At 49.6% G+C, this 26,186-nt stretch overlaps 1 protein-coding gene across 1 annotated transcript in view; it reads left to right on the top strand.

The window, feature by feature from the left end:
- Positions 1-26,186, top strand: part of RTEL1 (regulator of telomere elongation helicase 1) — an 81,910-nt gene that overhangs the window by 46,615 nt on the left and 9,109 nt on the right. Inside the window, exons 18-30 of the mRNA XM_038750304.1 lie at positions 637-750; positions 5,112-5,152; positions 6,977-7,062; positions 8,425-8,502; positions 8,847-8,924; positions 9,580-9,726; positions 10,536-10,651; positions 12,967-13,090; positions 13,902-14,052; positions 20,350-20,513; positions 21,080-21,175; positions 22,820-23,024; positions 23,643-23,786. Coding sequence (XP_038606232.1) covers positions 637-750; positions 5,112-5,152; positions 6,977-7,062; positions 8,425-8,502; positions 8,847-8,924; positions 9,580-9,726; positions 10,536-10,651; positions 12,967-13,090; positions 13,902-14,052; positions 20,350-20,513; positions 21,080-21,175; positions 22,820-23,024; positions 23,643-23,786 — 1,544 coding nt within the window. The remainder of the gene's footprint in view (positions 1-636; positions 751-5,111; positions 5,153-6,976; positions 7,063-8,424; positions 8,503-8,846; positions 8,925-9,579; positions 9,727-10,535; positions 10,652-12,966; positions 13,091-13,901; positions 14,053-20,349; positions 20,514-21,079; positions 21,176-22,819; positions 23,025-23,642; positions 23,787-26,186) is intronic.

Here is a 26,186-nt window from a genome sequence, read left to right as displayed (position 1 = left end):
TTCAGAAATTCCCTCTCCCCTTCGGCCCGGGAAATGAGGTGTGGCTGGTTTTGTGATACTAATAATTGTGACATTGAAGCGCTTACTATGTGACAAGCACTGGACTAAGCACTGGGGTAGATACAAGATCAGGTTCCAAATGGGTCTCATAGTCTCAGTGGGAGGGGGAACGGGAATTGGACCCCCATTTGCGGTTGAGGGAACTGAGGCAGAGAGAAGTGAAGTGACTTACCCAAAGTCACAGAACAGACAAGCGGCAGAGCTGGGATTAGAACGCAGGTCCTTTGATTCCCGGGGCCAGGCTCTTTCCTTTTGGCCATTGTATATCCCCAGCGCTCAGTGCAATGAGATACACCCAGTGGGGGCTGAAAAGCTACTACCACCACCCCAGCCACTAAGCCTTCATGTCTAAGTCCCAGCAGCGCCATGAAGGGTGTCTTGGCAAAAAGGGAATTTTTTTCCCTTCACCCTCCTGAACCAGGGACCCAGGATGCTCTCTGTGACCACAAATATGGGAGCTCCTCAACCTCAGGAGGTCTGCTGTCGCAACGCAGAGTCAATTGGGAATGCAGAAGAGCCCTTGTGTGGTAGTTCACCACTTGGGCTCACGGTTGTTTCCTTCCGTCTGTTTTTCAGTCCGTTCCCGGTTTCTTTGGAGAACCCACATGTGATTGATAAGCATCAGATCTGGGTGGGGATTGTCCCCAAAGGTCCTGACGGAGCCCAGCTGAGCTCTGCATATGACAGAAGGTAAGATAACAACCCCCATGCCCTCCGGGCACTGTTTGCTAGGGCTCTGAACCGGGGCTCAGCCCAGGCTGGAAGGGTTTGGCCTGGGGGCCCCGGGGGAGGGCAATCAGTCGATCAGTCAGTGGCATTTATTGAGAGCTGACTGTGTGCAGAGCACTGTATTAAGTGTTTAGGAGAGTACATTATTACAGAGTTGATAGGCATTCCCTAGCTACAATGAGCTTGCAGTCCAGAGGGGGAGACAGACATTAATAGAAATAAAAGGGCAGGTGGAAGAGCTGTGGTTCCTTATCAGTTCCTGTGCCTAACGAATACCATAAAAAACCCCTAAAGACTCTGGGAAAATCCTAATCCAGGATTTGTTTTGGGCATATCAAGCCAGGTGACTTTTTTTCCCCCCCAAACTGTATTTTCCTTCTGTGACACTGCAGTCAGTCATTGGTGTTTATTGTGCATTTACTAAATGCTTGGGAGAGTACAACACAACAATATAACAGATGCATTCCCTGCTCATAACAAGCTTTCAGTCTAGAGGGGGAGGCCGACATTAATATAAATAAATTACAGATAGAGACATAAGCGCTGTGAGACTGGAGCCGGGGGTGAGTAAAGGGAGTAAGTCAGGGTGACGCAGAAGGGTGTGGAAGAAGAGGAAAGAAGGGCTTAGTCACGGAAGGCCTCTTGGAAGAGATGTACGTTCAGTAAGGCTTTGAAGGGTGTAGAATAATTGTCTGTCCAATATGAGGGCGGAGGGCGTTCCAGGCCAGAGGCAGGACATGGGTGAGATATCGGCGGCGAGATGGATGTGAAGGAGGTACAGTGAGAAGGTTAGCGTTAGAGGAGCGAAGTGTGTGGGCTGGATAGTAGGAGGGAAGCAAGGTGAGGTAAGAGGGGGCAAGGTGATTGAGTGCTTTAAAGCCAATGGTGAGGAGTTTTTGTTTGATGTGGAGGTGGATGGGCAGCCACTGGAGGCTGTTGAGGAGAGGGAAAATATGGACTGAACGTTTTTGTAGAAAAATGATCCGGGCAGCAGAGTGATGTGTGGACTGGAGTTGGGTGAGGCAGGAGGCTGGGAGGTCAGCAAGGAGGCCGAAATAGTATTCAAGGTGGGTTAGGATAAATGATTGGGTTAACAAGGTAGGAGCTTGGATGGAGAGGAAAGGGTGGATTTTAGTGATGTTGTGAAGGTCTGAAGATGCTGTGTGCATTGTTGAGCAGCAAAATTTCAATCCCTTGGATATTTTCTCCCACTGCCTTTCCAAGTGACACAGCAGGAGGCAAGTTTTGCATTACAGAGGAAAAGACAATTCCGTGAAATGTCCTAATGGGCATTACTGGGCTCCGGTTCAGTAATGTCATTAGTAATAGAATACGAGCCTTGTTGGTGAAAATAAACAAAGTCATTGCAGAACCTCGATTTCCTCTCATCGCTGTATTGCTAATCTACACCAAAAGCCCTCACTATAAGGGTGAGTTGACAGAACGCAAGCATGTTTACATTTCATCATGAGGCAGATGTGAACTGTCGCCTATTTCCCTGACAAAAGTCCAACTCCTGAGATCTGGGAAACCCCTGGCTTACAAGAAGGCCCAGTGATGCGGGGATTATGGATACGGGATCTTTGAGAAATCCTTTAGTATTTCATTTTTGGTCAGAAGTCATCAATATTTAATCTGGCAGCCGTAGCCAAGGAGCAGTGTGCCCTAGTGGAGAGAGCACTGGCCTGTGAGTCAGAGGACCTGGGTTCTTCTCCTGGCCCTGCCACGCGCCAGCTGCATGAACTTGGGCATGTCACTTCTCTGTGCCTCAGTTACCTCATCTGCTAAGGGGTGATTCAGGACCTTTTCTCCCTCCTACTTAGAGTGTGAGCCCTGTGTGGGACAGGGCCTGTGTCTGATTTGTTTATCTTCTAACTTCTCCAGAACTTGGAATAGTGCTTGCTGCATAGTAAGCTGTTAATAACTCTTCAACTCTCCCATCCTTCCCAGCAGTATCTCTAGAGGAGATCGCCTGCCTCCTGTCAAAATCCACCCCCTCCATCTACTCATCAGACCCCATTCTTTCGCGCCTTATCAAAACTCTTGCCCCCTCCTTTCTTCCCTCCTTAACAGGCATCTTCAACTGTTTACTCTCTAGTGGCTGCTTCCCCACTGCTTTCACACATGCCCATGTCTCCTCTGTCCTAAAAAAACCTACTCCCTTGACCCCACGGCATGCCCCAGTTACTGCCCTATCTCCCTCCTACCATTCCTCTCCAAACTCCTTGAGTCTATCCTCTGCTCCAGTTCTCCTCGTGACCCCATCCAATCTGGCTTCCGTCCCCTTCACTTCATAGAAACTGCCCTCTCAAAGGTCACCAGTGATCTCCTTCTTGCCAGATCCAACAGCTTCTACTCCTTTCTAATCCTCCTCAACCTCTCAGCTGCCTTTGACACTGTGGACCCCCGCTCTTGTCCTGTAAGTGTTATCCAGCCTCGGCTTCACTGACTCTGTCCTCTCCTGGTTCCCCTCTTATATCTCTGGACGTTCCTTCTCAGTCTCCTTCGTGGGCCCATCCTCTGCCTCCCACCTTGTAACTGTGGGTATCTCTCAAGGTTTGGTTCTGAGTCCCCTTCCATTCTCCATCTATACCAACTCCCTTGGAGAAGTCATTTGCTCCTATGGCTTCAGCTACCACCTCTATACCCAGATCTACATCTCCAGCCCTGATCTCTCTCCCTCTCTGCAGTTTTGCATTTCCTGTTGCCTTCAAGACATTGCTACTTGCTACTTAGAGAAGCAGCGTGGCTTAGTGGAAAGAGCATGAGCTTGGGAGTCAGAGGTCGTGGGTTCTAATCCCAGCTCCGCCACTTGTCAGCTGTGTGATTTTGACCAAGTCACTTAACTTTTCTGGGTTTCAGTTACTTCATCTGTAAAATGGGGTTTGACTGCAAGCCCCAAGTGGGACAACCTGATAACCTTGTATCTCTCCCAGCACTTAAAACAGTGCTTGGCACATAGTACCGCTTAACAAATACCATTGCTGTTGTTGTTGTTGTTATTACTATTATGTCCTTCTGTCACCTCAAACTTAACATGTCCAAAACAGAGCTCCTTATCTTCCCACCCAAACCCTGTACTTCCCCTGACATTTGCATCATTGTAGATGGCACCACCATCCTTCCTGTCTCATAAGCCCATAATGTTGGCATTATCCGTGACTCCTCTCTCATTCAACTTACATATTCAGTCCATCACTGAAGTCCTGTTGGTCCCACCTTCACAGCATTGCTAAAATCCACCCTTTCCTCTCCATCCAAACTGCTTCCATGGTAATACAATCACTCTTCCTGTCCCGCCTGGATTACTGCATCAGCTGCCTTGCTGACCTCCCAGCCTCCTGCCTCTCTCCACTCCATACTTCTACAAAAACATTCAGGACACGTCACCCCACTCCTCAGGAACCTCTGGTGGTTGCCCATCCACCTCCACATCAAACAAAAACTCCTCACCATTGGCTTTAAAGCCCTCAATCACCTTGACGCCTCCTACCTCATCTCGCTAGTCTACTACAATCCAGCCCTCACATCTCACTACTCTCCTACAACCCAACCCTCACACTTCGCTCCTCTAATGCTAACCTTCTCACTATGCCTCCATCTCGCCTATCATCTCCCTGCCAACTCCTCACCCACGTCCTGCCTCTGACCTGGAACGCCCTCCTTCCTCAAATCCAACAAACAATTACTCTCCCCGCCTTCAAAGTCTTATTGAAGGCACATCTCCTCCAAGAGACCTTCCCTAAGCCACCCTTTCCTCTTCTCCCACTCCCTTCTGCCTCTCCTCACCCTTTGTTCTCCCCCCTGCTCCCAGCCCCACAGCACTTTACATATGTGCAATTCTATTTATATTAATGTCTGTCTCCCCCCACACACTGGGAACTCGTTGTGGGCAGGGAAAATGTCTGTTTATTGTTGCATTGTATTCTCTCAAGCGCTTAATACAGTGCTCTGCCCAGAGTAAGCACTCAGTAAATATGATTGAATGAATGAGTGAACAAATGAATAACAAACACTACAATTACTACCCAAGAAGTGAGCTCCATGGCCAGGGATGTTCAGGCCAGTTGCTCCTTCTCCAGTTGGCCCTGGCTTCCCAGTATTGACCCATTTGGACTGATGTTCATTTGGGGAAGTGGGGTGGGGCATGAAGAAGCAGTGAATTAATAAAACAAGAAAAATGTAGCCCATGGCCCTAGGGAACAAACGTTGGGGAGTGGAGACCGTCTTTCCAGGAATAGGATTGACTCAAGGTCAATAGAAATCAGAATAAATTCTTTCAGGAAAAATAAATAATTTATCTGTGGTTTGGTTTTCTGTAGGTTTTCTGAAGAATGCTTGTCTTCTCTGGGGAAAACTGTAGGTAAGTGGTCTGTGTGTCCACATTGAAGGAAAGGGAATTTTTGTGTGTGTGGTTTGGCATTAAAAAGAGGTTCGTATTATGGTTAGATCTGATAAGCAAAAAGGAATGTGGGGAGCTCAAACTCAAAGTTCTGTCCTGGATCCCCTTCTCATCTCAGTTTGCACTGTCCGCCCCCCTCCACACCGGGAGCTCATCCACTTCCAAGGTTTCAGTTTCCTCTTCTCTGCAGATGACTCTGAAGTGTACCTTGCAAGCTCTGACTTCTCTCCTGCTCTGCAAGTTTGCATTTCCTCCTGCCTCCAGGACATTCCTACTTTGATATTCCGTCTCCACCCCCTCCTCAAAATATCCAAAACTTCTTCCTTCCCAAATCCTCTCCTCCAGATTTTCCCATTGTAGTTGACAGCCTCACCATCTTCCTCATCAATTAGTGGTATTTATATAGAGAGTGCTTATGCTGTGCAGAGCACTGTACGAAGCACTTGGGCGAGTACAACAGAGGTGGTAGACAAATTCCCTGTTCACAAGGAGCTTACAGTCTTTAGTATACAGCCTGCATTTCGCAAGTCTTGGCTCCTAGACTCCACCATATTCAGTCTGTCACCGAATCCTGTTAGTTCTTCCTCCATAATCTACCCCTTCTTCTCTTTCCAAATGATCAGCGCACTGTTCCAGACTCTTACCATATTCTGCTTTGACTGCTGCATCTCCCAGCCTCCAGTGTCCCCTCCCCGCAACTACAGTCCCTACTTCATTTTTCTAGAAGTCGCACTTCCAGAAAAATGCCTCTCCACTCCTCCAAACCCTCCAACGGTTGTATGTTCTTCTCTTCATCAAGCAGAAACCCTCAGCTATTGGCTTTAAGGCACTTAATCAGCTCTCTTTTATTTCTCTACTTACTCTCTTCTTTCCTCCCACTACACCCCAGCTCGCACTCTTTCTTCCTTTCAAGCCGACCCACTCACTCTGCCTCATTCTTGTTTCTCTTGCCATTGACCTGTTACTACACCCTCTCTCCTTCCTGATTTTCCCTCCTCCTTCTTAGCCAACAGACAACAACTCTCCCCATTTTCAGAAGCCTTCCCTGATTGAGTTCTAACCTTGGCTCCTAATTACTATTTCAGCACTTCCATGTCAGTTATCACGTTAACACTCACAACTCTCTCCATCCCCTCCACACCTGCCACCTGATATATATATATATATATATATATGTATACCTTATATCATATATATGATATATATACGTACATACATCATACATATATGTATATGTCTGTTAGGAGGATATTCTATTACAACCTCCTATCTGTAATTTATTTTAGTGTCTTTCTCCCCCACTGGAATATAAATTCTTTGAGGGCAAGGATCATAGCTAATTCTTTTGTAGTCTCCCAAGCTTATTAAAGTGCTCTGCACAGAGTAGGTGCTCAGTAAATACTATTGATTTATTAATTAACTGTGCCTTGGATTTTGTTACCCTTCCCAATCAGTCTCACTTCGGCTTCCAGGTGATAGAGGGACTCAAGCCAGGTGGTGCCTTGCTCCTCATTTGTACAACACCCACCCATTTCTTCCTGACTCACCCTCCTATGACTCCACCCCCACTCCACCCCAAAGCAGGTGTATTAGCACTCCGTGCCACCTAGCCCCGCCAAGATTATCCTCTTTAACCTGAAAGGTGCTTGGATCCAGTTTCCCTTCTTGAATCGGGTAGGTGGGTGGGTCGGTGTTAGGCGTAGAAAAGATGAAAAGACAAGGGGTGTCAGCTTTCCTCAGCTCCTCTGGACAAAGGGGACAACACCTGGTTGTATGTGTTTGCAGGGAACATCGCCCGGGTTGTGCCCCATGGACTCCTGGTGTTCTTCCCGTCGTATCCTGTCATGGATAAAAGCCTTGAGTTTTGGAGGGTGAGTGTCTTTGTCTTTTCATCTGGTTCTTTTGAGGCCTGGCAATCAGTAGGCCACCTGAATCGTAGCCCACAGCTGCCTGTCCAGGCCTGCCAGCCTCAATAAAAATATGAGCCGTGTCATTCTGGGTCAGACCTTTTTCTGTTTCTGACTTGCCCCAACATACCACAGGAGGAACATTCAGGATCCGTCAGCTCTGTCGCAAGGGATACGTCTTCTCGCATTTCTGTTCCTCATCTCTTTTCAGACTCCTAATAAACCTTCTGGAACCGTCAACCAGGAATCTATACACGGTTTTAAGCGCTGGGGTAGATGCAAACTTTCAGGTTGGGCAGAGTCAATGTCCCACAGAGGGCTTATAGTTTTAATCCCTATTATACAGATGAGGTATCTGAGGCCCAGAGAAGTGAAGTGAGTTGCCCAAGGTCACACAGCAGACAAATGATGGAGCCTGGATTAGAACCCAGGTCCTTCTTTCTCCCAGGCCTGTGCTCTATCCACTAAACCACCTCTGACATTTCTGACTTCTCCTTTTAGTAATCCATTGTGAACCCATCCCTGTGAATGTCTCTAAATGCCTCTTGAACCTACTGATATTATCTAACTGCCATTTCCTGTGGTACTGCATATCATATGCTTACCGCCCACTGGCAGAGACGTATTTCCCTCTTTTGTCTTGGTCTTCTAAGCAATCTGGGTTCTAAGCTTAAGTAGGGTTGAACCTCAAAGATCAACTCACAAAAGAATGTGAAACCCCTTGATTTAGTTACTTGTGAAAATCTTCCCCTTGTCTTTCTGCAAGAGGAGTGCCACATATGCATGACTGTTAAGTTAAGAATATAAGAATTAGATGGATCTGTATTGATTATGTGTTTGTGCTTAGTTTAGCTTAGTGCTTAGCTTCCCCCCTAGACCTTGAGCTCCTTCTGGGCAGGGAACATGCCTACCAACTCTGTTTTATGTAGTCTCTCAAGTACTTAAGACACTGCCCTAAGCACTCTACAAAACAAACTGGGTCCGTCCCTCTCAGCTAGGAGTTTGTAATCCACGACTGACAACACAGTCCTCTCAAAAGACAACAGACAACTAAACAACCGTTGAAGAACTCTACCTAATCAAAGGAAAAAATAATACTGTTTCCCAGCAGAAGAATGTGTATTTTCCTAGAGTGCCTGAATTAAAGGAGTTGTTTTGCTCAGAAGGAGGGATGTTGGGAGTGCAGGGAGTCTTCTAGTTAGGAAAGGAGTGAGTATCCTGCATCTTTGGAAGTGTCTAGGTAAAAAATGGGATAGTGCATATTTTAAAAACAGGGGAGTTACCATTCCGGAGATCAGCCTAATGCATTTGACCTTGGCTCGACAGGCCCACGACTTTGCCAAGAAAATAGAAGATCTAAAGCCGATGTTTGTGGAGCCGAGAAGCAAGGGGGGCTTCACCGAGGTTAGTAACTCTGGTCGAGCAGGTCAGGACAGCTTTTCTGCCGTCTTGGTTCTACCCCGCTCTCCCCATTTCCATTCCGTGCCTGAGGAGCCGCAGTGGGTGCACTAAGCCTGCCTTTTCTCAGATCTCATTCCTAAATCAAGACCCTTGAGAGCCTGCCAATTTCACTTCCTCCCAAGATGGTTTTCCTCCTTCAGTGTCTTTCCTCTCCTTCCTCCTCCATGGACCATGTGTGAGTCTGTTATGTGATCTGTTGTCAGGGGAAGGAGAAGAGGCAGGCATTTAACAACATCTGGAAATTCCTCTGGCAACACGTCTGATGTCTAGCCTAATTTGTCTTCTAGGTCATCGATGCGTATTATGAAAAGATCGCTAGCCCCAAGTCCAGCGGGGCGACTTTCTTGGCGGTGTGCCGGGGGAAGGTACGTCACTCTCGTGTCGAAAATAGTAGACATAGATCTACTTGTTAGTCACTGACTATCAGAAGCCACCAAAATTCCCTCAGCCCTCTGTGCCCCTCCCTGATACCAATTCTCCTGCAACATGAGGAGGGTTTGGCCTACCGTGGAAGAACGTCTGGTTGGGCTCCATCCTTTTACAGCCAACCTCATTGCCCCCACTGGGCAACCCATCTGGGCCCCTTTCTGAAGGAGTGGGAACCTGACTCTTCCCAGCCCTGTCTCTGACAACAGACCTGCTCCGCTCTCGTGAGCCTCAGGAATTCTGAGGGCAGGATGTGCAGCAGGTGCACCCTGGCCACCCACTTTGCCCTCCTTCCCCCCAGCTCCGTGGTCTTGCCCAGTCCTGGGTCAGGGTGAGAGAGATTGTGCCCAGCTGAGTGTAGCGGAAGATATAGCGTCGGGGCAGGTTTGGGAGAGAGAACCGATCCCCTCGGTTCCTGGGGCAGAATCTGTTCCCGATTTGCCGTAGGGAGGCGGATCGTCCTCTCAGTGCCAGTTTAGAATCCAAAGGAATGGCTGGATGGGCAGCACCCACCTTCCGCCCTGATTCTCCTGGGTGGGCATCTCCTGAGGCAAGGGTCCAAGGGGCCGGCCCTCACTCTGACCTATCCCACAGGCCAGCGAGGGCTTGGATTTTGCGAACACGAACGGCCGAGGGGTCATCATCACCGGTCTCCCGTTCCCGCCGCGCATGGAGCCCAGGGTCATCTTAAAGATGCAGTTCCTGGATGAGATGAAGGGGAAGAGTGGAGCTGGAGGTCAGGTAAGAGCAGGTGTCTTCCCTCCTCTTCTCTCCCTGCACTTTATCATGCACATTTTCACCACGCTCAGGTGCCCCCGAGACTGTGAGAATCCAGTTTTCCTCTTCCTCCTTGCCCTCCTGATCCAGATTTGGGAATCCCTGATCATAGAAGCAACTGAGAAAGGGAGGGATCCGGGAAGGGATTTTCCTTGGAAATTTTGCCCCTAAGAGACCTGAAGTAGGGGGACTGATGGAGAGTATTTAAATGAGTACGTTGGAGACCCAGCTCAGGATACTGAGACTGTAATTGTGGGATTGGAGAAGGTTCTCAGGCAAGATGTACTCACACTCCTGTCTGGTCCTTGGGGCACAGTTGGCCAAGGAACCTGAAGTGTGGGGGCTAGTGGGTGGCATCCCTGACCATGGCAAGAGGGCCAATAACTTCCATCCGGGCCCTCCCTGGCTTTGGTGAATTTGGGACAGCTGCATGAAACATCCTCACCCCATAATGCCCTGCTGGCAATATTCTCTCTGAGTGTATTCTCTACTTCTCTCATAAGTTTCTACTCTAGGTACTGAGGGAGGAGGGTGTCTTGTGGTGAGAAGCCAGGAAAAGAGTTACCTTGCACTATTCATTGGTAACTGGGATTACAAAGAGCAGCTAGGAAAGTTCTCAGGGCAGGCACTTCCAGAGTTTGGTAGAAAAGGCCTCCCTGAACTGGAAGAGGGCTTTTGGGTCCACGTGGACAGACGGGAGCTGAGAAGGAGAACCGGCCCCTCCCTGAAGCAAGCCCAGCTTTGCCACCCAAAAATCATCTTTCACTGTCTAGTACCTGTCAGGACACGAATGGTACCGGCAACAAGCCTCCCGGGCAGTCAACCAGGCCATTGGCAGAGTGATCCGGCATCGTGAGGACTATGGGGCCATCTTTCTCTGTGACCACAGGTGGGAACACTGGGGAAGGAAGGGCCTCTTTACTAGAGAGCGTTCTGCCGGGGACCAGTGGAGTAGCAATCTATGGAGTGACCCCTTCCCCTTCCTTTTCCCTTCCCCTTCCATTCCCCGTCCCCTCCCTTCCCCCTCTGAATGAGAATTGTCCGCTTTCCAATTGGGCAAACCTGCATTCCCCCCCGACGAGCTGTATGACCTGGTTCAAGACTGTAATAATGGTACTTGTTAAGCGCTTACTATATGCCAAGCACTGTTCTAAATGCTGGGGTAGATAAAAGTTAATCAGGTTGGACGCCGTCCCTATCCCACATGGGGCTCACGGTCTTAAGCCCCATTTTACAGATGAGGTAACTGAGGCACAGGGAAGTGAAGTGACTTGCCCAAGGTCTCACGGCAGACTAGTGGTGGAGCCAGGATTAGACCCCAAGTCCGTCAGACTGTCAGGCCCAGGCTCCATCCGCAAGGCCATGCTGTTTTTTAAGAAACTTATATACTAGATATATACAAAGCACTCAGAAGGGGTATAAAAACGTACTGGAGGTTGCCCTCCGGCTTGCTCAGGGTCACCACTGAGCCAAGATGTGATGGGGACTTTATTTCTCTGTAGACTGTGGCGCTGGCTGGGGTTGGGGCCATTTCCCTTCCCGAGTTCTTGTAACATGAGTTGGGGAGGTGAGCGTCTGAGATTCCTCATAGAGATTCTGGGAAATGAAGCAGTTCTTGGAGTGGGACATCCCTGTGAGATGTGAATTCGAAGTTTGTCGCTTACTCAGCCTGACTGTTCTAGCCAGCGTAGCAGGAGCTGGCTGTCTCGGCCGGGTGTGCGCGCACACACACACACACACACACACACACACACACACATGCACGCTCGCTCTCCCTCTCTCTAGCTCTTTCTCTCTTCCTAGCTCTCTCTCCCTCCCGCCCTTACCCTCTCTCTCTCTCTCTCTCTCACACACACACACACACACACACATGCATGCACTGTAGCTCTGTTTCTCTAACACACTCATACACACACACACACACACACACACACACACACACACACACACACACACACACACAGAGTTCTCCTGTTTTCCCAGTTCCCGCATTTCCTGAAAAAAGAGCCATGCTATTTCTATGCAGATCATTTGGTCTGAGCTTCGCCCATGGCTCCTTCATGTGTTTACTTACAGCTTAGCTACAAAGCTGGATGGAAGCTTCAGGCTTCAATTAAATCCCTCGTAGCTGCCTAGGGGAGACCCAGTTGTTGATACAGGCAGCCAGACTTAGCAGGTTACACTTGCTTGATATGCCTTAGTGCTTGTGCCCTCCCCCGAGACACACAGACACACACACACACACACACACACACCCCACACACACACCCTGTCTTTGGGGAATGCCTGACTGTGAGCCTCACAATCTGTCCAACCACACAATGTTAAGACACACCAGTTAGGTCACATCGCAGTGTGATGAGAAGCAGTGTGGGCTAATGGATAGAGCATGGGCCTGAAAGTCAGAAGGACCCGGGTTCTAATCCCAGCCCCACCACTTGTCCGCTGTGTGACCTTGGGCAAGTCACTTAGCTTCTCTGTGCCTCAGTTACCTCATCTGTAAAATGAGGATTAAGACTGTGAGCCCCATGTGGGACATGGACTAGGTCCAACCCGAGTAACTTGTATCTACCCCAGCCCTTTAGTACAGTGCCGGACACATAGTTAGTGCTTAACAAGTACCATTAAAAAAAAAAAATGAGCAAGGAGGGTCTGGTCGCCACTCCTCTCCTGGTCTCATTACCCTGTTCCTCCATCTTCCTGTCGGTTCCCATCTCGCAAGTCTGTTGCAACCCTGGCCTTTCCTTTTCTCTCCTGACTGGGTACGTGGGAGGGTAGGAAGAGGTTGGGGGAAATCAAGAAGAAACCAGTCATTGACTTGAGGGAGGACTCTATAGTTAGGTCTCTCTCTCTCCCTTCTCTCTTCTCTCCTCTTCTCTTTCTCCTCTTTCTCTCCAGCCCCAAGGTAGTTGCGAATCAGGTCCGGAATCTTGCATATCAAGTATCTATGATCAGGGCCTTGAAAACCCTCATACCAGCCAATTCTCTAGAGTCGGTTTCCTGAGGATGAATGGTGTTGTCCCCCCAGCCCAGTGTCAGCAGGGAAGGCAGAGGAGGGGGGCAGATCTGAGTCCACTGTCAAGTACGGCAGGACCTTTGCCCAATTTGTGTGCCAGAGACTGTTTGTACAGCTAGCTCCAGCCTCGGTGAAATGCTCGCTCTCACCAAGGGAATGTTCTCCGAAGCACTGCCTCTGTCTTCCAGGTTCACGAACAGTGATGCCAGAGCCCAGCTGCCCTCCTGGGTGCGCCCGCACGTAAAGGTGTACGACAACTTCGGCCACATCATCCGAGATGTTGCCCAGTTCTTCCGCGTTGCACAGAAAATCGTACGTCCTGCTCGGTGCCCCAGGGCCAGGCTCTCTTGGGATGGTTAGGGCGGGAAGGTTCAAGGGGCTGGGTGAAGGTGGGGAGGGGGGTCAGCAACAGATCGGTAACAACGAAGAAATGGCCGGGCCTCCAGACAGATGCCAACCAAAGGAACGGAAGCTAATACATCCCGGAAGGGAGCACTGTCAGTTTTTCCCAGGAGAGGCTGAGTCCAGGGGGAAGCATTGTGGCCTAGTGGAACGAGCACAGGCCAGGGAGCCGGAGGAACTGGGCTCTAATCCTGGCGGACCTGGGTTCTAATCCTGGCTCCACCACTTCTCAGCTGTGTGGCCTCAGTTACCTCCTCTGTACCAAGGGGATTAAGACTGGGCAACCTGATTATCGTGTGCCAACCCCAGCTCTGAGTACAGTGCCTAGCACGTAGTAAGCGCTTAACAAATACCATTTCAAAAAGGAGAGCGGTGGTGGGGAGATGCTGGGAGACTCGGAGTCCTCCGAAGGGGTTGGGGAAGATCGTGGGTTCAAATCCCGGCTCTGCCGGTTGTCAGCTGTGTGGCTTTGGGCAAGTCACTTAACTTCTCTGTGCCTCAGTTACCTCATCTGTAAAATGGGAATTAAGACTGTGAGCCCCACATGGAACTACCTGATCACCTTGTATCCTCCCCAGTGCTTAGAACAGTGCTTTGCATACAGTAAGCACTTAACAAATACCATTATTATTATTAAGAGGCCCATCCCGAGTAGAGGCCACTTGTAGGGGAATGCCCTTCTCCACTGTCTGATGGAACAACTTGCCTCCAATGGATACAGATGCCTGTGCCCATCCCTCGGGCCACCTTCCAGAGCCTCGCTGGAAGAGAATGCAGTCCTGCTGCCTGTGGTTCTTCCAGCTCCCTCCTCTTGCCCAAGAAGGCGAAGAGCCTGGATGTGCACGTTCCCAGCCTGAAGAGAAAATGGTCCGGTGGGTATCTTCCCGTCCAGGTCACGCGAGGGAGATAGGGAGGTGCTGGTTCCTCAGCCCACTGACTCTCTTGGTCTCTCAGGACCATCCACCTGTGTGCTTGGCTCACGGGGTTCTTCCACTAACGGGGAATCAGCGAGAAGGGAGAGGGAACAGTCAGAGGAGAAGCAGTGTGGCCTCGTGGAAAGAGCACGAGGAGAGCGGCACAGCGCGGCTTGGTGGATAGAGCCCGGGCCTTGGAGTCAGAAGGTCATGGATTCTAATCCTGGCTCTGCCACTTGTCTGCCGTGTTACCTTGGGCAAGTCACTTCACTTCTCTGGGCCTCAGTTACCTCATCTGGAAAATGGCGATTGAGACTGTGAGACCCATGTGGGACAGGGACCGTGTCCAACCTGATTTCCTTGTGTCCACGCCAGCCCTTAGTACAGTGTACATAGTACACAGTACTATGCCCTTAGTACACAATAAGCACTTAATAAATACTATAATTACTATTATTGGCACCGGGCTGGGAGTCAGGAGACCTTTGTTCTCATCCCGGCCAACCTACTGTGGGACCCCGGGCAAGTCCCTTAACTTCTCTAAGCCTCAGTTTCTTCATCTGTAAATTAGGGAGAAGTGGTTGGTGCATACCATATTCATTCAGTCAGTCGTATTTATTGAGCGCTTACTGTGTGCAGAGCACTGTACTAAGCGCTTGGGGAGTACAAGTCGGCAACGTATAGAGACGGTCCCTACCCAACAACAGGCTCAAGTCAGTCATGGGGAAGCAGCTAACCTAGTGGAAAGAGCACGGGCTTGGGAGTCGGAGGACCTGGGTTCTAATCCTAGCTCCGCCAACACTTCTCTGCCATGTGACCTTGGGTTAACTTCTCTGTGCCTTAGCTTCCTTCTATAAAATCGGGATTAAATCCTACTCATGCTTACTTGGACTCTGAGCCCCAATGTAGATAGGAACTTGATGATCTTGAATCTACCCCAGCACTTAATACAGTGCTTGTCATATAGTAAATGCTTATCAAGGACCATAGTTATTATTCAGCTGTAGCATTAGAGGCTGTGAAGAATTTGCTCTTCTGTCCATATTACAAATGGAAAAAACGAAGCCCCAGCCCAGGCAGAGAGCATGGGTATATCGGGTTCCCAATCAGAGCCCAGAATTAGAAATCAGCTCTCCTGCTTGGAAAACAGGCACAAACAATTTCCCAGCCCCTTGACAAGTCTTCCAATCTCCCTTGCCATTCCAGACCTACGTGTTTCTTCCACTCATGTGATATAAGCTGATCAACTATCTGATCAATGATCATTCGTCTGGTCGAATTGAAGAGGGGTCCACTGGGGAGCTTGGGAATGAAAGAGCAAAACCCCAGGAGGTAGTGGAAAGCAAACAGATTTTATCATTGTCAGTGGGGTCAGCCGATTAATACGTGGATGTCTTCTATTCTGAGGCAAAATGGGCTACGAGTTCATTCATTCATTCAATCGTATTTATTGAGCACTTACTGTGTGCAGAGCACTGTACTAAGCGCTTGGGAAGTACAAGTTGGCAACATATAGAGACGGGTCCCTACCCAACAGTGGGCTCACAGTCTAGAAGAGTGGGCTCACTACTAGTTCCCACCGCACCACAATTTTTTTTAACCCGGTCTCTTGTGTTGTGTAGTTGGGCTTGGTCACACTGGCTCCAGGATAGTGAGGAGCTCCCCTTGCATCATAAACGGGTCTCTGTTCTCTCCACCCTCTTTCCCACCTGACCCTCTTCGGTAGATAAACACTCAGAGGGAGGCCGAGAGAGGCTCTGACAGATTCCTCGTGAATGCTCCCTCTTCCTTGGGTTCAGTTGAGTATAGACTGAGCCAGCTGACCACCCTGAGTAGGACATGTAGTATCTGAGTAGGCGGTGGTCCAAAAGAGCTTCTTGATGGTTAGCAGATGCACTCCCTAAATGTAGCAGAAGCATTCCTGGCTCTGACTTTGGAAGAATTAAGTATCTAAGCAAAATTTAACCTGAATATGAAAATCTGATTGGCCTGGGATTGTGGGGCCAAATATGTGTGTTCTCATCAATGCTTTGTTCCCCAGAACCTGAGCTAGAGAAGGACGCGAGGCAGAATGGTTTAGTCTGGGAGTCAGAGGACCTGGAGTTGAGTCCTAGCTCTGCCACTAACCTGCAGCATGTCATTCAACCCCCCTGTGCCTCCGCTCCCTCATCTGTAAAATGGGGAGGATGGTGTCAGACCCGTGAGTCAGAGGACCTAGTTCTAATCCTAATGCTGCCAGTTACTTGCTGTGGGACCTTGGTCAAGTCACTTAACTTCTCTTGGCCTCAGTTTCCTCAGCTGTGAGCCCCAAGTGGGACAGGGATTGATAACTTGGTTCTTCCCCTGTGCTTAGAACAATGCTTGACACATAGTAACCATTTAACAAATGCCATAATAATAATTACAGAGCTATTTGTCAAGTGCTTACTATGTGCCCTGCGCTATTCTAAACACTGGGGTTGGTACAAGACAACCAGTTCAGACACAGTCCCTATCCTAAATGGGACTCATTCTTAATAGGAAGGAGTACAGGTATCAAGCCCCCATTTTACAAATGAGGAAATTGAGGCACAGAGAAGTTAAGTTACTTGCCCATGACCACATAGCAGGGAGGTGGCAGTGCTGGAATCAGACCCCAGGTCCTCTGACACCCAGGCCTGTGCTCTTTCCACAAGGCCAAAACTTCACCATAGGAATAATACCAATTTATTCCTCTCTTGTCTCCACGTTTCTGCATCCTCTTCCTACCTCGCAGGGATGTCGCGAAGACAACATGAGAAGTGATATGAAAGTGCTTTGGCAAAATCAAAGCACTCTCAAATTCAAGGTGTCAAGAGGGCTTGGTAGGGAGATTCATCGATGATAGAGACAGAATTAAGAGATTCACTGTGTGGCAGAAATGCAGAGGATAAAGTGTCTTTCAACCAGAAGCCACATAGATTAGAAACCAGGTCAAAATGCCAAACAAGCAATCAGTCATCAGTATTTATTGAGCACGTACTCTGTGCAAGGCACTGTTCTAAATGTTTGGGACAGTACAATAGAATTAGCAAAAATGGTCCCTGCGCTCAAGAATCTAGCATTGGAGTATAAAGCTATGCCCACTAGATGGTAAGATATTCAATATTCAATTCATATTCGATCTGTCACTAAATCCTGCCATTTCAACCTTCTCAACATGGCTAAAATCCAGCCTCTCCTCTCCACTCAAACTGCCACCACATTAATTCAAGCACTTATCCTGTCCTTGCTTGATTACTGCATCATCCTCTTTGCTGATCTCCCTGTCTCCTGTCCCTCCCCACTCCAGTCCATACTTCGCTCTGCTGCCTGGATCATTTTTCTGCAAAAACGTTCAGTCCGTGTTTTCCCACTCCTCAAGACTCTCCAGTGTTTGCCCATCCACCTCTCCATCAAAGAGGAACTCTTTACCTTTGGTTTTAAAGAGCTTCAATCACCTCTCCGATCTCCTACTACAACCCAGCCCACCCACTTCACTCCTCTGATACCTACCTACTAACAGTACCTAGTTCTCGTCTATCTCGCCGCCGATCTCTCGCCCACGTCCTGCTTCTTGCCTGGAATGCCCTCCCTCCTCGTATCTGACAGACGATCACTCTTCCCATTCTCAGATGTGCACTCATGGCACATCTCCTCCAAGAGGCCTTTCCTGACTCTACCCTCGTTTCCCTCTTCTCCCACTCCCTCCTGCATCGCCCTTGCACTTGGATTCTTGCTGTGTGACTTTGGGCAAGTCACTTAACTTCTCTGGGCCTCAGTTCCCTCATCTGTAAAATGGGGGTGAAGACTGTGAGCCCCCCGTGGGACAAACTGATCACCTTGTAACCTCCCCAGCGCTTAGAACAGTGCTTTGCACATAGGAAGCGCTTAATAAATGCCATTATTATTATTATTCGCACCCTTTATTCACCTCAGCCCCACAGCACTTATGTACATATCTGTAATTTATTTATATTGCCTATCTCCTCCCCTAGACTATACGCTCACTGTGGGAAGGGAACGTCTTTACCAGCTCTTACAGTGTACTCTCTCAAGCGTTTAGTATAGTGCTCTGTACACCGTAAGCACTCAGGAAATATGATTGATTGTTAAGCTACCTGAGGGTGGGGATTGTACATAAGCACTCAGGAAATATGATTGATTGTTAAGCTACCTGAGGGTGGGGATTGTGCATATCAACTCCCTCCCAAGTGCTTAGTTCAGTGCTCTGCACACAGTAAGCACGCAAGTAAATAACACTGATTGATTTGCACATAAGTGCTTACAGGTATGCGGGAGTACCCAGTTGTTTGGTGACGTAGAAGTGCTGAAGTGGCAGTTGTGGGGGCTGGGTAGAGGGTGAAGAGATAAGGGATTAATCAGAGAAGGCCTCCTGGAGGAGATGTGGCTTCAGAAGGACTCTGAACATTGGGAGAGCAGTGGTCTGCCGGATGTGATGCGGGAGGGAGATCCTGGCAGGAGAGAGGGTGTGAATAAGAGATCAATAGCAGTAGGGATGAGGATGTGGCACAATGAGTAGCTTGAGAAGAATGAAGAGCTGAGGTGTAGTGGGAGAATAGATAACTAGGAGGGAAATGGTGCTGGGGTGCCTCCCAAGCAGACAGAAAATCATGTGGAGAGCTGGTGGCTGGGATGGGGAGAGGAGTAACAGACTTTTTTTTTTACATCTCCAAGCACTTGATTCATGAGAAGCAGCATGGCTTAGTGGAAATAGCATGGGCTCGGGAGTCAAAGATCGTGGGTTGTAATCCCGACTCTGCCACTTAGCTGTGTGACTTTGGGCAAGTCACTCAACTTCTCTGTGCCCCAGTTACCTCATCTGTCAAATGGGGATTAAGACTATGAGTCCCACGTGGGACGGCCTGATTATCTTGTATTACCTTGTATCTACCCCAGTGCTTAGAGCAGTGCTTGGCGCATATTAAGCGCTTAACAAATACCGTCATTATTATTGATGGCGATGATGAGGAAGAGAGCTGGTTGAGTTCCTTAAGGCCAGTAGTCCGGAGTTTTGTGCTGCTTGAGGAGAGGAATGGGCAACCATTTGATGAGTGGAGAGAGCTATGCAGAGCAAAGTTTTAGAAAAATGATCTGGGCAGCAGAATGGAGTACAGACTGGAGATGGAAGAGGCTGTACACGGAGGGATCAGCAAGGTGGTTGGTGCGGTAATCGAGCCAGGTTATGACAGGTACTTGGATCAGTGATCATTCGATTGGAAAGGAAGGGATCAGTCACGGAGGAAGGAACCACCGAATTGGATGACTGACCAAATATGGGGTTGAAAGAGAGGAGTCAAGGATAGTGCTAAGGCTAGACCATCAGCTCCTCGTGGGCAGGGGTAGAGTCTTTCAACTCTATTGTATTGGACTCTCCCAAGCATTTAGTACAATGCTCTGCAGTCAGAAAACGCTGATGGTTGATTATAGGCGAGAGAGAAAGGGAGGATGGTGTCAACTGTGATAGGAAAGTTAAGGAGGCGGTGAGAATTTCAGTTTTGGACACATTGAACTGAAGGTGCTGGCGGGAAGTCCATGTAGAGATTTCCTGGAGGCAGAAGGAAATGCAAGACTGCAGAGAAGGAGAGGTAGATCTGGGAATCATCCAAGTAGAGGTGGTACTTGGAGCCTTGAGAGCGAAAGAGCTCAAGGCTGCTGTGTAGGAATGCAAGGAAAGACACAGCACCGAGACCACACAGAGCCTCTCACAGTAGACTGCAGAGGGAGACTAAGCATGATCTGGCCTGTGAAATTATCTCCCGAGGCAGATTCCAGGATTCTGACAACCTGACCACATTCTCTTACCTAATCGTTCTCCAGGAAATACGGGAAGCTTCTAAAAAGGTCTCTTCTCCCACCCCTGGGTGAAAATGTCGCAAGGTCAGCAAAGCTCCCAAGTCTACTAGGTTTCACTTCTGACCCTGGAGCTCTATGAGCTCCGTGTTTTCCATTGAAAATGTGCCAGACTGTCCCAGCAGACTCAGAAGAGCTGTGGGAGCCTCAGATCAAGGTAGGGTGAGGATATCTGCCCCCAGATTAGGGGATTTATTTGGGTTCTGCTGAGGAATCTCTCTAGGGGAAAGGAAGAGCGTTTCAAAAGAGAGTTCATCCCTCCATTCCCCTCTGCCCACTCCCACTATGTTGAGCCCCAAACCTTCTGCCTGTGGAAATGAGGGATTTGCACGGTTGGCATTTCTGAGGGAGCAGGGGTCATCTGTCATCCCTGCGTTTGCCCAGGACCCCCAGGGGACGGGGACGGCACGGCCAGCCTGTGCGTGGAATACGAGCAGGAGCTGAATTCCTCCCGGAGTCAGCCCATGGGACTCTTGGCCGCCCTGGATCACACTGAGAAGAGAAGGGAGGACTCGGACGAGGCCGACCGCTTGCCCGGGGAAGAGAAGGTAACTTTTGCCCAGCGAGCTGGACGGGCAGGAGAGGCCAAGTGTTTAGGCACGGCGGGCTTGGTGTCAGCTTCTTTCCTTCCTTCTGGCACCTCCACCTTGCCTAGCCCTCTGCTTGGCCAGATGTCTCCCGGAGAAGCTGTGATTCTCCAAAGCCCAGTACGCTGTTCAGAAGAAGCAGCTCCCTCGCTGTTTATTTGCAGCCAGGCCCTCCAGAAGCCCAGCTTCTTCTGACCCCAAAGATAGCCTGGGTACGGCTGGGTTCAGTCTGCCAAGTAGGCTCAGGGGAGCCCGGCTTTCTCAACAGCTGGGCCGCCTTCCAGGACCCCATTTTCATGCTTCTGAGAACACCCAGGCACCCCATTCTTCAACACGCTTCTCTTTCCAAGAAATCTTAGGTTGGGGGGAATCAAGCAGTGGCATTTTTTGAGCACTCACTGTGTGCAGAGCACCATGCTAAATGCTCAGGAGAGTACACTATGATAGAGTTGGTAGAGACAATCCCTGACTCGAGGGAAGCCTACAGTAGTCCAAAGATCTGAGAGTGTCTGTTATTTTTCGTGCAGGCTCACCGTCTCTCTACACTGTCCCTCCAATATGAGAAACGGCTGTCAGATGAGCAGAAAGGAGGCAGGAAGAAAATCAAGATCGTCGCCAGCCTGGTATGTGTGTGCCAAACACCAAGGCACAGTGCTGTGGAATAATTGTGGTATTTAAGCACCTCCTGTGTGCCAGGCACCATACTAAGTACTGGGGTAGATACAAGATCACCGGGTCCCTCGTGGGGCTCACATTGTAAGTAGGAGGGAGAATAGGTATTGAATCCCCATTTTACAGTAGCGAGAACTGAGGCCTAGTGAAGTGACTTGCCCCAGGTCATGCAGAATGGCCAAGCCGGGATTTGTCATCTGAATCCCAGTCCCGGGCCCTATCCACTAGGCCACACTGCTCCTCTGAAGACCCTGTCTGCTCCCGGGGTGTGGGTTGGGCTTCCAGAGCAGCAGCTTCTTCACCTTGGGGAAAGCCATCTGCCCCCGTTGCAGATCAGGAGACTGCAACCTCTTGGAACTGGGACAGAACCCAGGAGCCGGACAGCCCTCTGAGGGCCTGACTGCTGACCCCGTACGCCTGCTGACCTTGGAAGGTCTGGGTCACAGACCAGGTTCAGCTTGTCTCAAATTAAGTAGAAAACTGTTTGCTGTCAAAAATCTGATGCGACCACAACATTTACGGAAGTTCGGGGGTGGTTTTTTTGGCTCCTTTGGTGTTTTGTTTCGGTCTGCTGGCAGGGTCCTAGGGGTTTGTGGGTTAATTAATCATCCAGCTTATCAGAACAAAGAACAAAACTCCTAACCATTGGGTTCAAGACTCTCTGTCAGCTCACTAACTTGTACTTATCTGCTCTCCTCTGCCACCACCCCCTGGCTCATTTACCCCTCCTTCTAATTTTCCAGCACTCTAGACTCTCCTGCCTCTATCCCATGGCTCATGCCTTTCCCTCCTGCTGGAATGCCCTCCCTCACCTTCAATTTCACTGAACTATATCCAGCCCCTTCTTCCGAGCCCTCAAAATACACCACTTTCTCAAGAGCATAGTCCCTGTGTAATCTCCTTAATATTCCCAGACAAGCCATCCCCTCGCTTCCCTCAGTTCTTGTAAATTTTCATTTTGTTTAGTCATTCTATTATTTATAGCTATTTTTCCCATTCCTAACCCTGGTATATATGTCCATTTCATGCATTCTGACTCCTCCATTTAGTTTTCAAGCTCCTCCAGGGCAGGGATTGTGCCAAGCCACTACTGCTCTCCCTCTGTGTGCCCCTAACCCTTTGCATGTGTTTGTCCTTGTGACATCCTCCCCAGCCCATGTGTGGGTATCTGGGTGGGTCTTATCCTCCCCAGCCTGGAGGGGGTGAGGAGGGCATGGGGGTGGGGGTGTGTATGTGTTCCTCTTCAGCATGTATATCTGCCACTTTATCCCCAGCCCCACATCCACCTTGCCCCAAGTTCGCCCCATGCTGAGAATAAAATGCCCCCAAGCCCTGAGTGTGTTTCATAGCTGTCCAACGCAGAGGCTTTAGAGATTCCCCGAGAGCAGCCTGGTGGAGGAGATCTGGGAAGCAGAACTCGCGGTTCTGCCCTTGGCAGAGCAACAGGCTCCCTGGGTGACCTTGGGTCTGTTCCTTAGTTGACTCCTCTCTACATGGGAGCTGTTGAAGGGCAAATGAGTGGAATCGGTTTGCTTTGAGCACTGCGTGTGTCTCTGGGGATCCCGGGATGCCCAGGTGCCTCTATTGTGTTCCAGGGTGAGCAGGGGCCAATTCCCAGGGAGCAGGCCGGCAAGGCCAAGTCATTCATGGTGTCGGTGAAGCAGTCCCTGAGTCAGGCCAGCTTTAGCCTCTTTACCCGGGCCCTGCAGCAGTACAAGGCGACAGACAACTTCAACACTCTTCTGGCAGAAATCAGCTCCCTGTTTGTGGAGGACCCCAAGAAACGCAGCCTGCTCCGAGGTACTGAAGGCCTACTTCCTTTTGCCCCGGCATCTATCACCCTTTCCTCTGGAGATGTTGGTTTATCACATCTGCTACCTCTCGTGCTTTATTTAGCCCTCCCCTGCAGGATGAGAGACCAAGTCTGTTTCCATGTGAACTAATGAGAGCGAGGACTGAATTTAGTCCAGTAAATCCGGGAACCTCAGTGGGTCAAGAAGCTATTAGTGCTTCCTAGAGTTGTTGTCGGGGCAGGGAACTCCAGAGGACACTCAGCGTGACTGGCAAAGAGTCAGTCAGTGATCCCAGTTGATCATTCTCTAAACGGGAATCAAGTGCTCAGCTCTTATGGAGCAGACTGTCTCAAGAGGACCGAGTTCTTTTCCCAATCCCACTGCTCATTCTGTGACTTTGCCATCACTGACCAGACCCTCCCCCTAGACACCTCTCCCACTCCCATCTCCAAGCAGGAGAGGGTCTGTGCCAACCCCCCCCAGGCAATGGCATCCACAAAATCTTAGATTTCTCAATAAGGTGGTCTCGTTAACTGCACCGGGAGTGTGTCGGGCTGCTCTGAAGAGGGATGGTGCCCGTGAGCTGGGGCTAATGGGCTGCTTCTCCTGACTTTCTGCACGATAGAGTTTTATCAGTTTGTCCGGCCCCACCATAAGAAGCAATTTGAGGAAGCATGTTGGAAACTGACCGGTCAGGGCTGTGGCTACAAACCTGAGCACAGCCTGTCACGCCAGGAGAGAGAGCAGCTGGCCCAAGAAGACCTGGATGGTGAGTGGCTCTCAGTTAGCCCAGTGACAAATGGTTTGCGAGTAGAAGGAGCACCTGGTCCACACCCCAGAGGCAAGTTTGAACCCCCGTTCCCTGTACTCTGCTTCATTGCGGGGTGGAGGGGTGGGTGGAGCCGATTCAGTTTTTTTTTAAATAGTATTTAAGCGCTGCTACATGCCAGGCATTATACTAAGCACTGGGATAGATACAAGCTAATCAAGTGGAACACAGTCCAAATCCCATGTGGGTCTCATGGTTTTAATCCCCATTTTACAGACGAGGGAACTGAGGTACAGAGTGGTGAAAGTGACTTGCCCAGGGTCACACAGCAGACAAGTGACAGAGCAGGATTGGAACCCAGGTCCTTCTGACTCCTGGGCCCGTATTCTATCCACTAGGCCACGCTGCTTCCCTAGCCACCAGTGGCCAGGCTATCTCAAAAGTGGGAGGAAGTCACGGGTATCGTAGGGGGCTTCCCCTAGGCAGTTGATTAGCACAGGGTGTTCTCCGTTCATAGCTGAAGAGAAGCCTCGGGGATGTTCCAGCCTATCACCTCCTCACCTCGGAGAAATCCAGAATGCTCTCTCCCAAGAGTTCTCCCTTGTCATCCACTCACTTTTCTCCTTCCTCCCCCTCCCACCCCTCTTTCCACGTACCTTCCTCTTCAGGTTTTGAGTCCTTGGCGAAATGGGTGCTGGTGCGACTTGCTCCTCGTGACTTGGCAATCTGCAAGAAATACACCGTCACTAATTTATATGTGTTTCATTAGGTGGCCTGTTCAAAAACCTCCCCATTTAATGTCTTTCAGTGACAATGGACCTGATTTTGAGGTCCTCGATTTGAACCACTCACTGTCCTCCTATTGAGTCACGCCAGGCGGGAGTCAGAACAGAGGATGTTGTTGTCTTCCTCCCCTCCCCACCTTTTTTTCGTATGGTATTTAAGTGCTTGCTAGGTGTCAAGCACTGTTCTAAGCGCTGGGGTAGATACAGGTTAATCAAGTCAGACGTAGTCTGTGTCCTACACAGGGCTCACAGTCTAAAGTATTTCACCCTGACATTTTACAGTTAAGAAAACGGGCACAGAGATGTTGTGTGGCTTGCCCAAGATAGCAAGCAAGTGGCGGAACTGGGATTAGAACTCAGATCTTCTGACTCCTGGGCCCGTGTCTTTCAACTAAGCCCAACTGCTTCCACGACAGCCAGCTGTGTGGGAGACATCATGTGGGAGTAGGCAGGTGGAAGGATCTGCTCCTCCCCGCCTCCTCCCAGCTCTTGCCAGAGTCCCGCCGCCAGATTGGCTTCCATGTGAGCAGCTGTCTGAGACGACTGTGGGCAGGGAAGAGGCCCTCGGGCATCCTGAGGCGTCCCGTTGAAACCCCAAAGACAGTGGCAGCTTAATGTTGTAAACTCAGAGTGGCTCTAATCCAGTTGAGCCTTCTTGGGAAATGGCAGAAATGAGAATTAAAAATAAGATCTGAGCTCAGAACCTAGTGTATCAGCCAGTAGAAGAGCAAAGGCCTCCATGGCTGAGATTTCTCAGTTCCCCAGGAACTCAGCACAACCGAGATTAGAGAGGGAGGTGTTGGGCTCTATCGACTCCGGGGATGAGTTGTTCCGGGGGCAGAAGCAATGTTCTGGGGCCTCAGGAGGTGCCAGGCAAAAACATCACCGATCAAGGAAGCCCAGTGGTTGGGGTTGAATCAATCAATCAGTTTTATTTGTTGAGCACTTACTTTATGCAGAGCACTGTACTAAGCACTTGGAAGAGTACGGTATAACAGAGTTGGTGACACATTCCTGCTCACAGTGAGCTTACAGTCTATGGGGGAGACAGATAAAGAAGCAGCAAGGAATAGTGGATAGAGCCAGAGGCTTGGGAGTCAGAAGGACCTGGATTCTAATTCCAGTTCCGTCATTTGTCTGCTGTGTGACCTTGGGCAAGTCACTTCTTCTTTGTGCCTCAGTTCCCTCATCTGTAAACAATGGGGATTAAGACTGTGAGCCCCATGTGGGACAGGGACTGTGTCCCAACTGATTAGCTTGTATTTACCCCAGTACTTAGTATAATGCCTGGCATAGAGTAAGCGCTTAACTAACATAAAAATAAATACATCAATATAAGTAAGCAAATTATGAATAAGTACATAAATGCTTTGGAGCTGAGGTAGGGGTGAATAATGGGTGGAAATCCAAGTGTAAGAGCGACGCAGAAGGGAGTGGGAGAAGAGGAAATGAGGGCCTTGTCGGTGAATGCCTCTTGGAGGAAACATGCCTTCAGTAAGGCTTTGAAGGTGGGAAGAGTGATCGTCTGTTGAATATGAAGGGGAAGGGCGTTCCAGGCCCAAGGCAGGACATGGGCGAGAGGTCAATGGCGAGGTAGATGAGATCGAGGTACAGT

Source organism: Tachyglossus aculeatus, chromosome 8 (assembly GCF_015852505.1).
Source record: "Tachyglossus aculeatus isolate mTacAcu1 chromosome 8, mTacAcu1.pri, whole genome shotgun sequence".
NCBI lineage: Eukaryota > Metazoa > Chordata > Mammalia > Monotremata > Tachyglossidae > Tachyglossus > Tachyglossus aculeatus.
The sequence above is the reverse complement of the archived record's forward strand: the minus strand, read 5'-3'. Positions and strand labels throughout refer to the sequence as shown.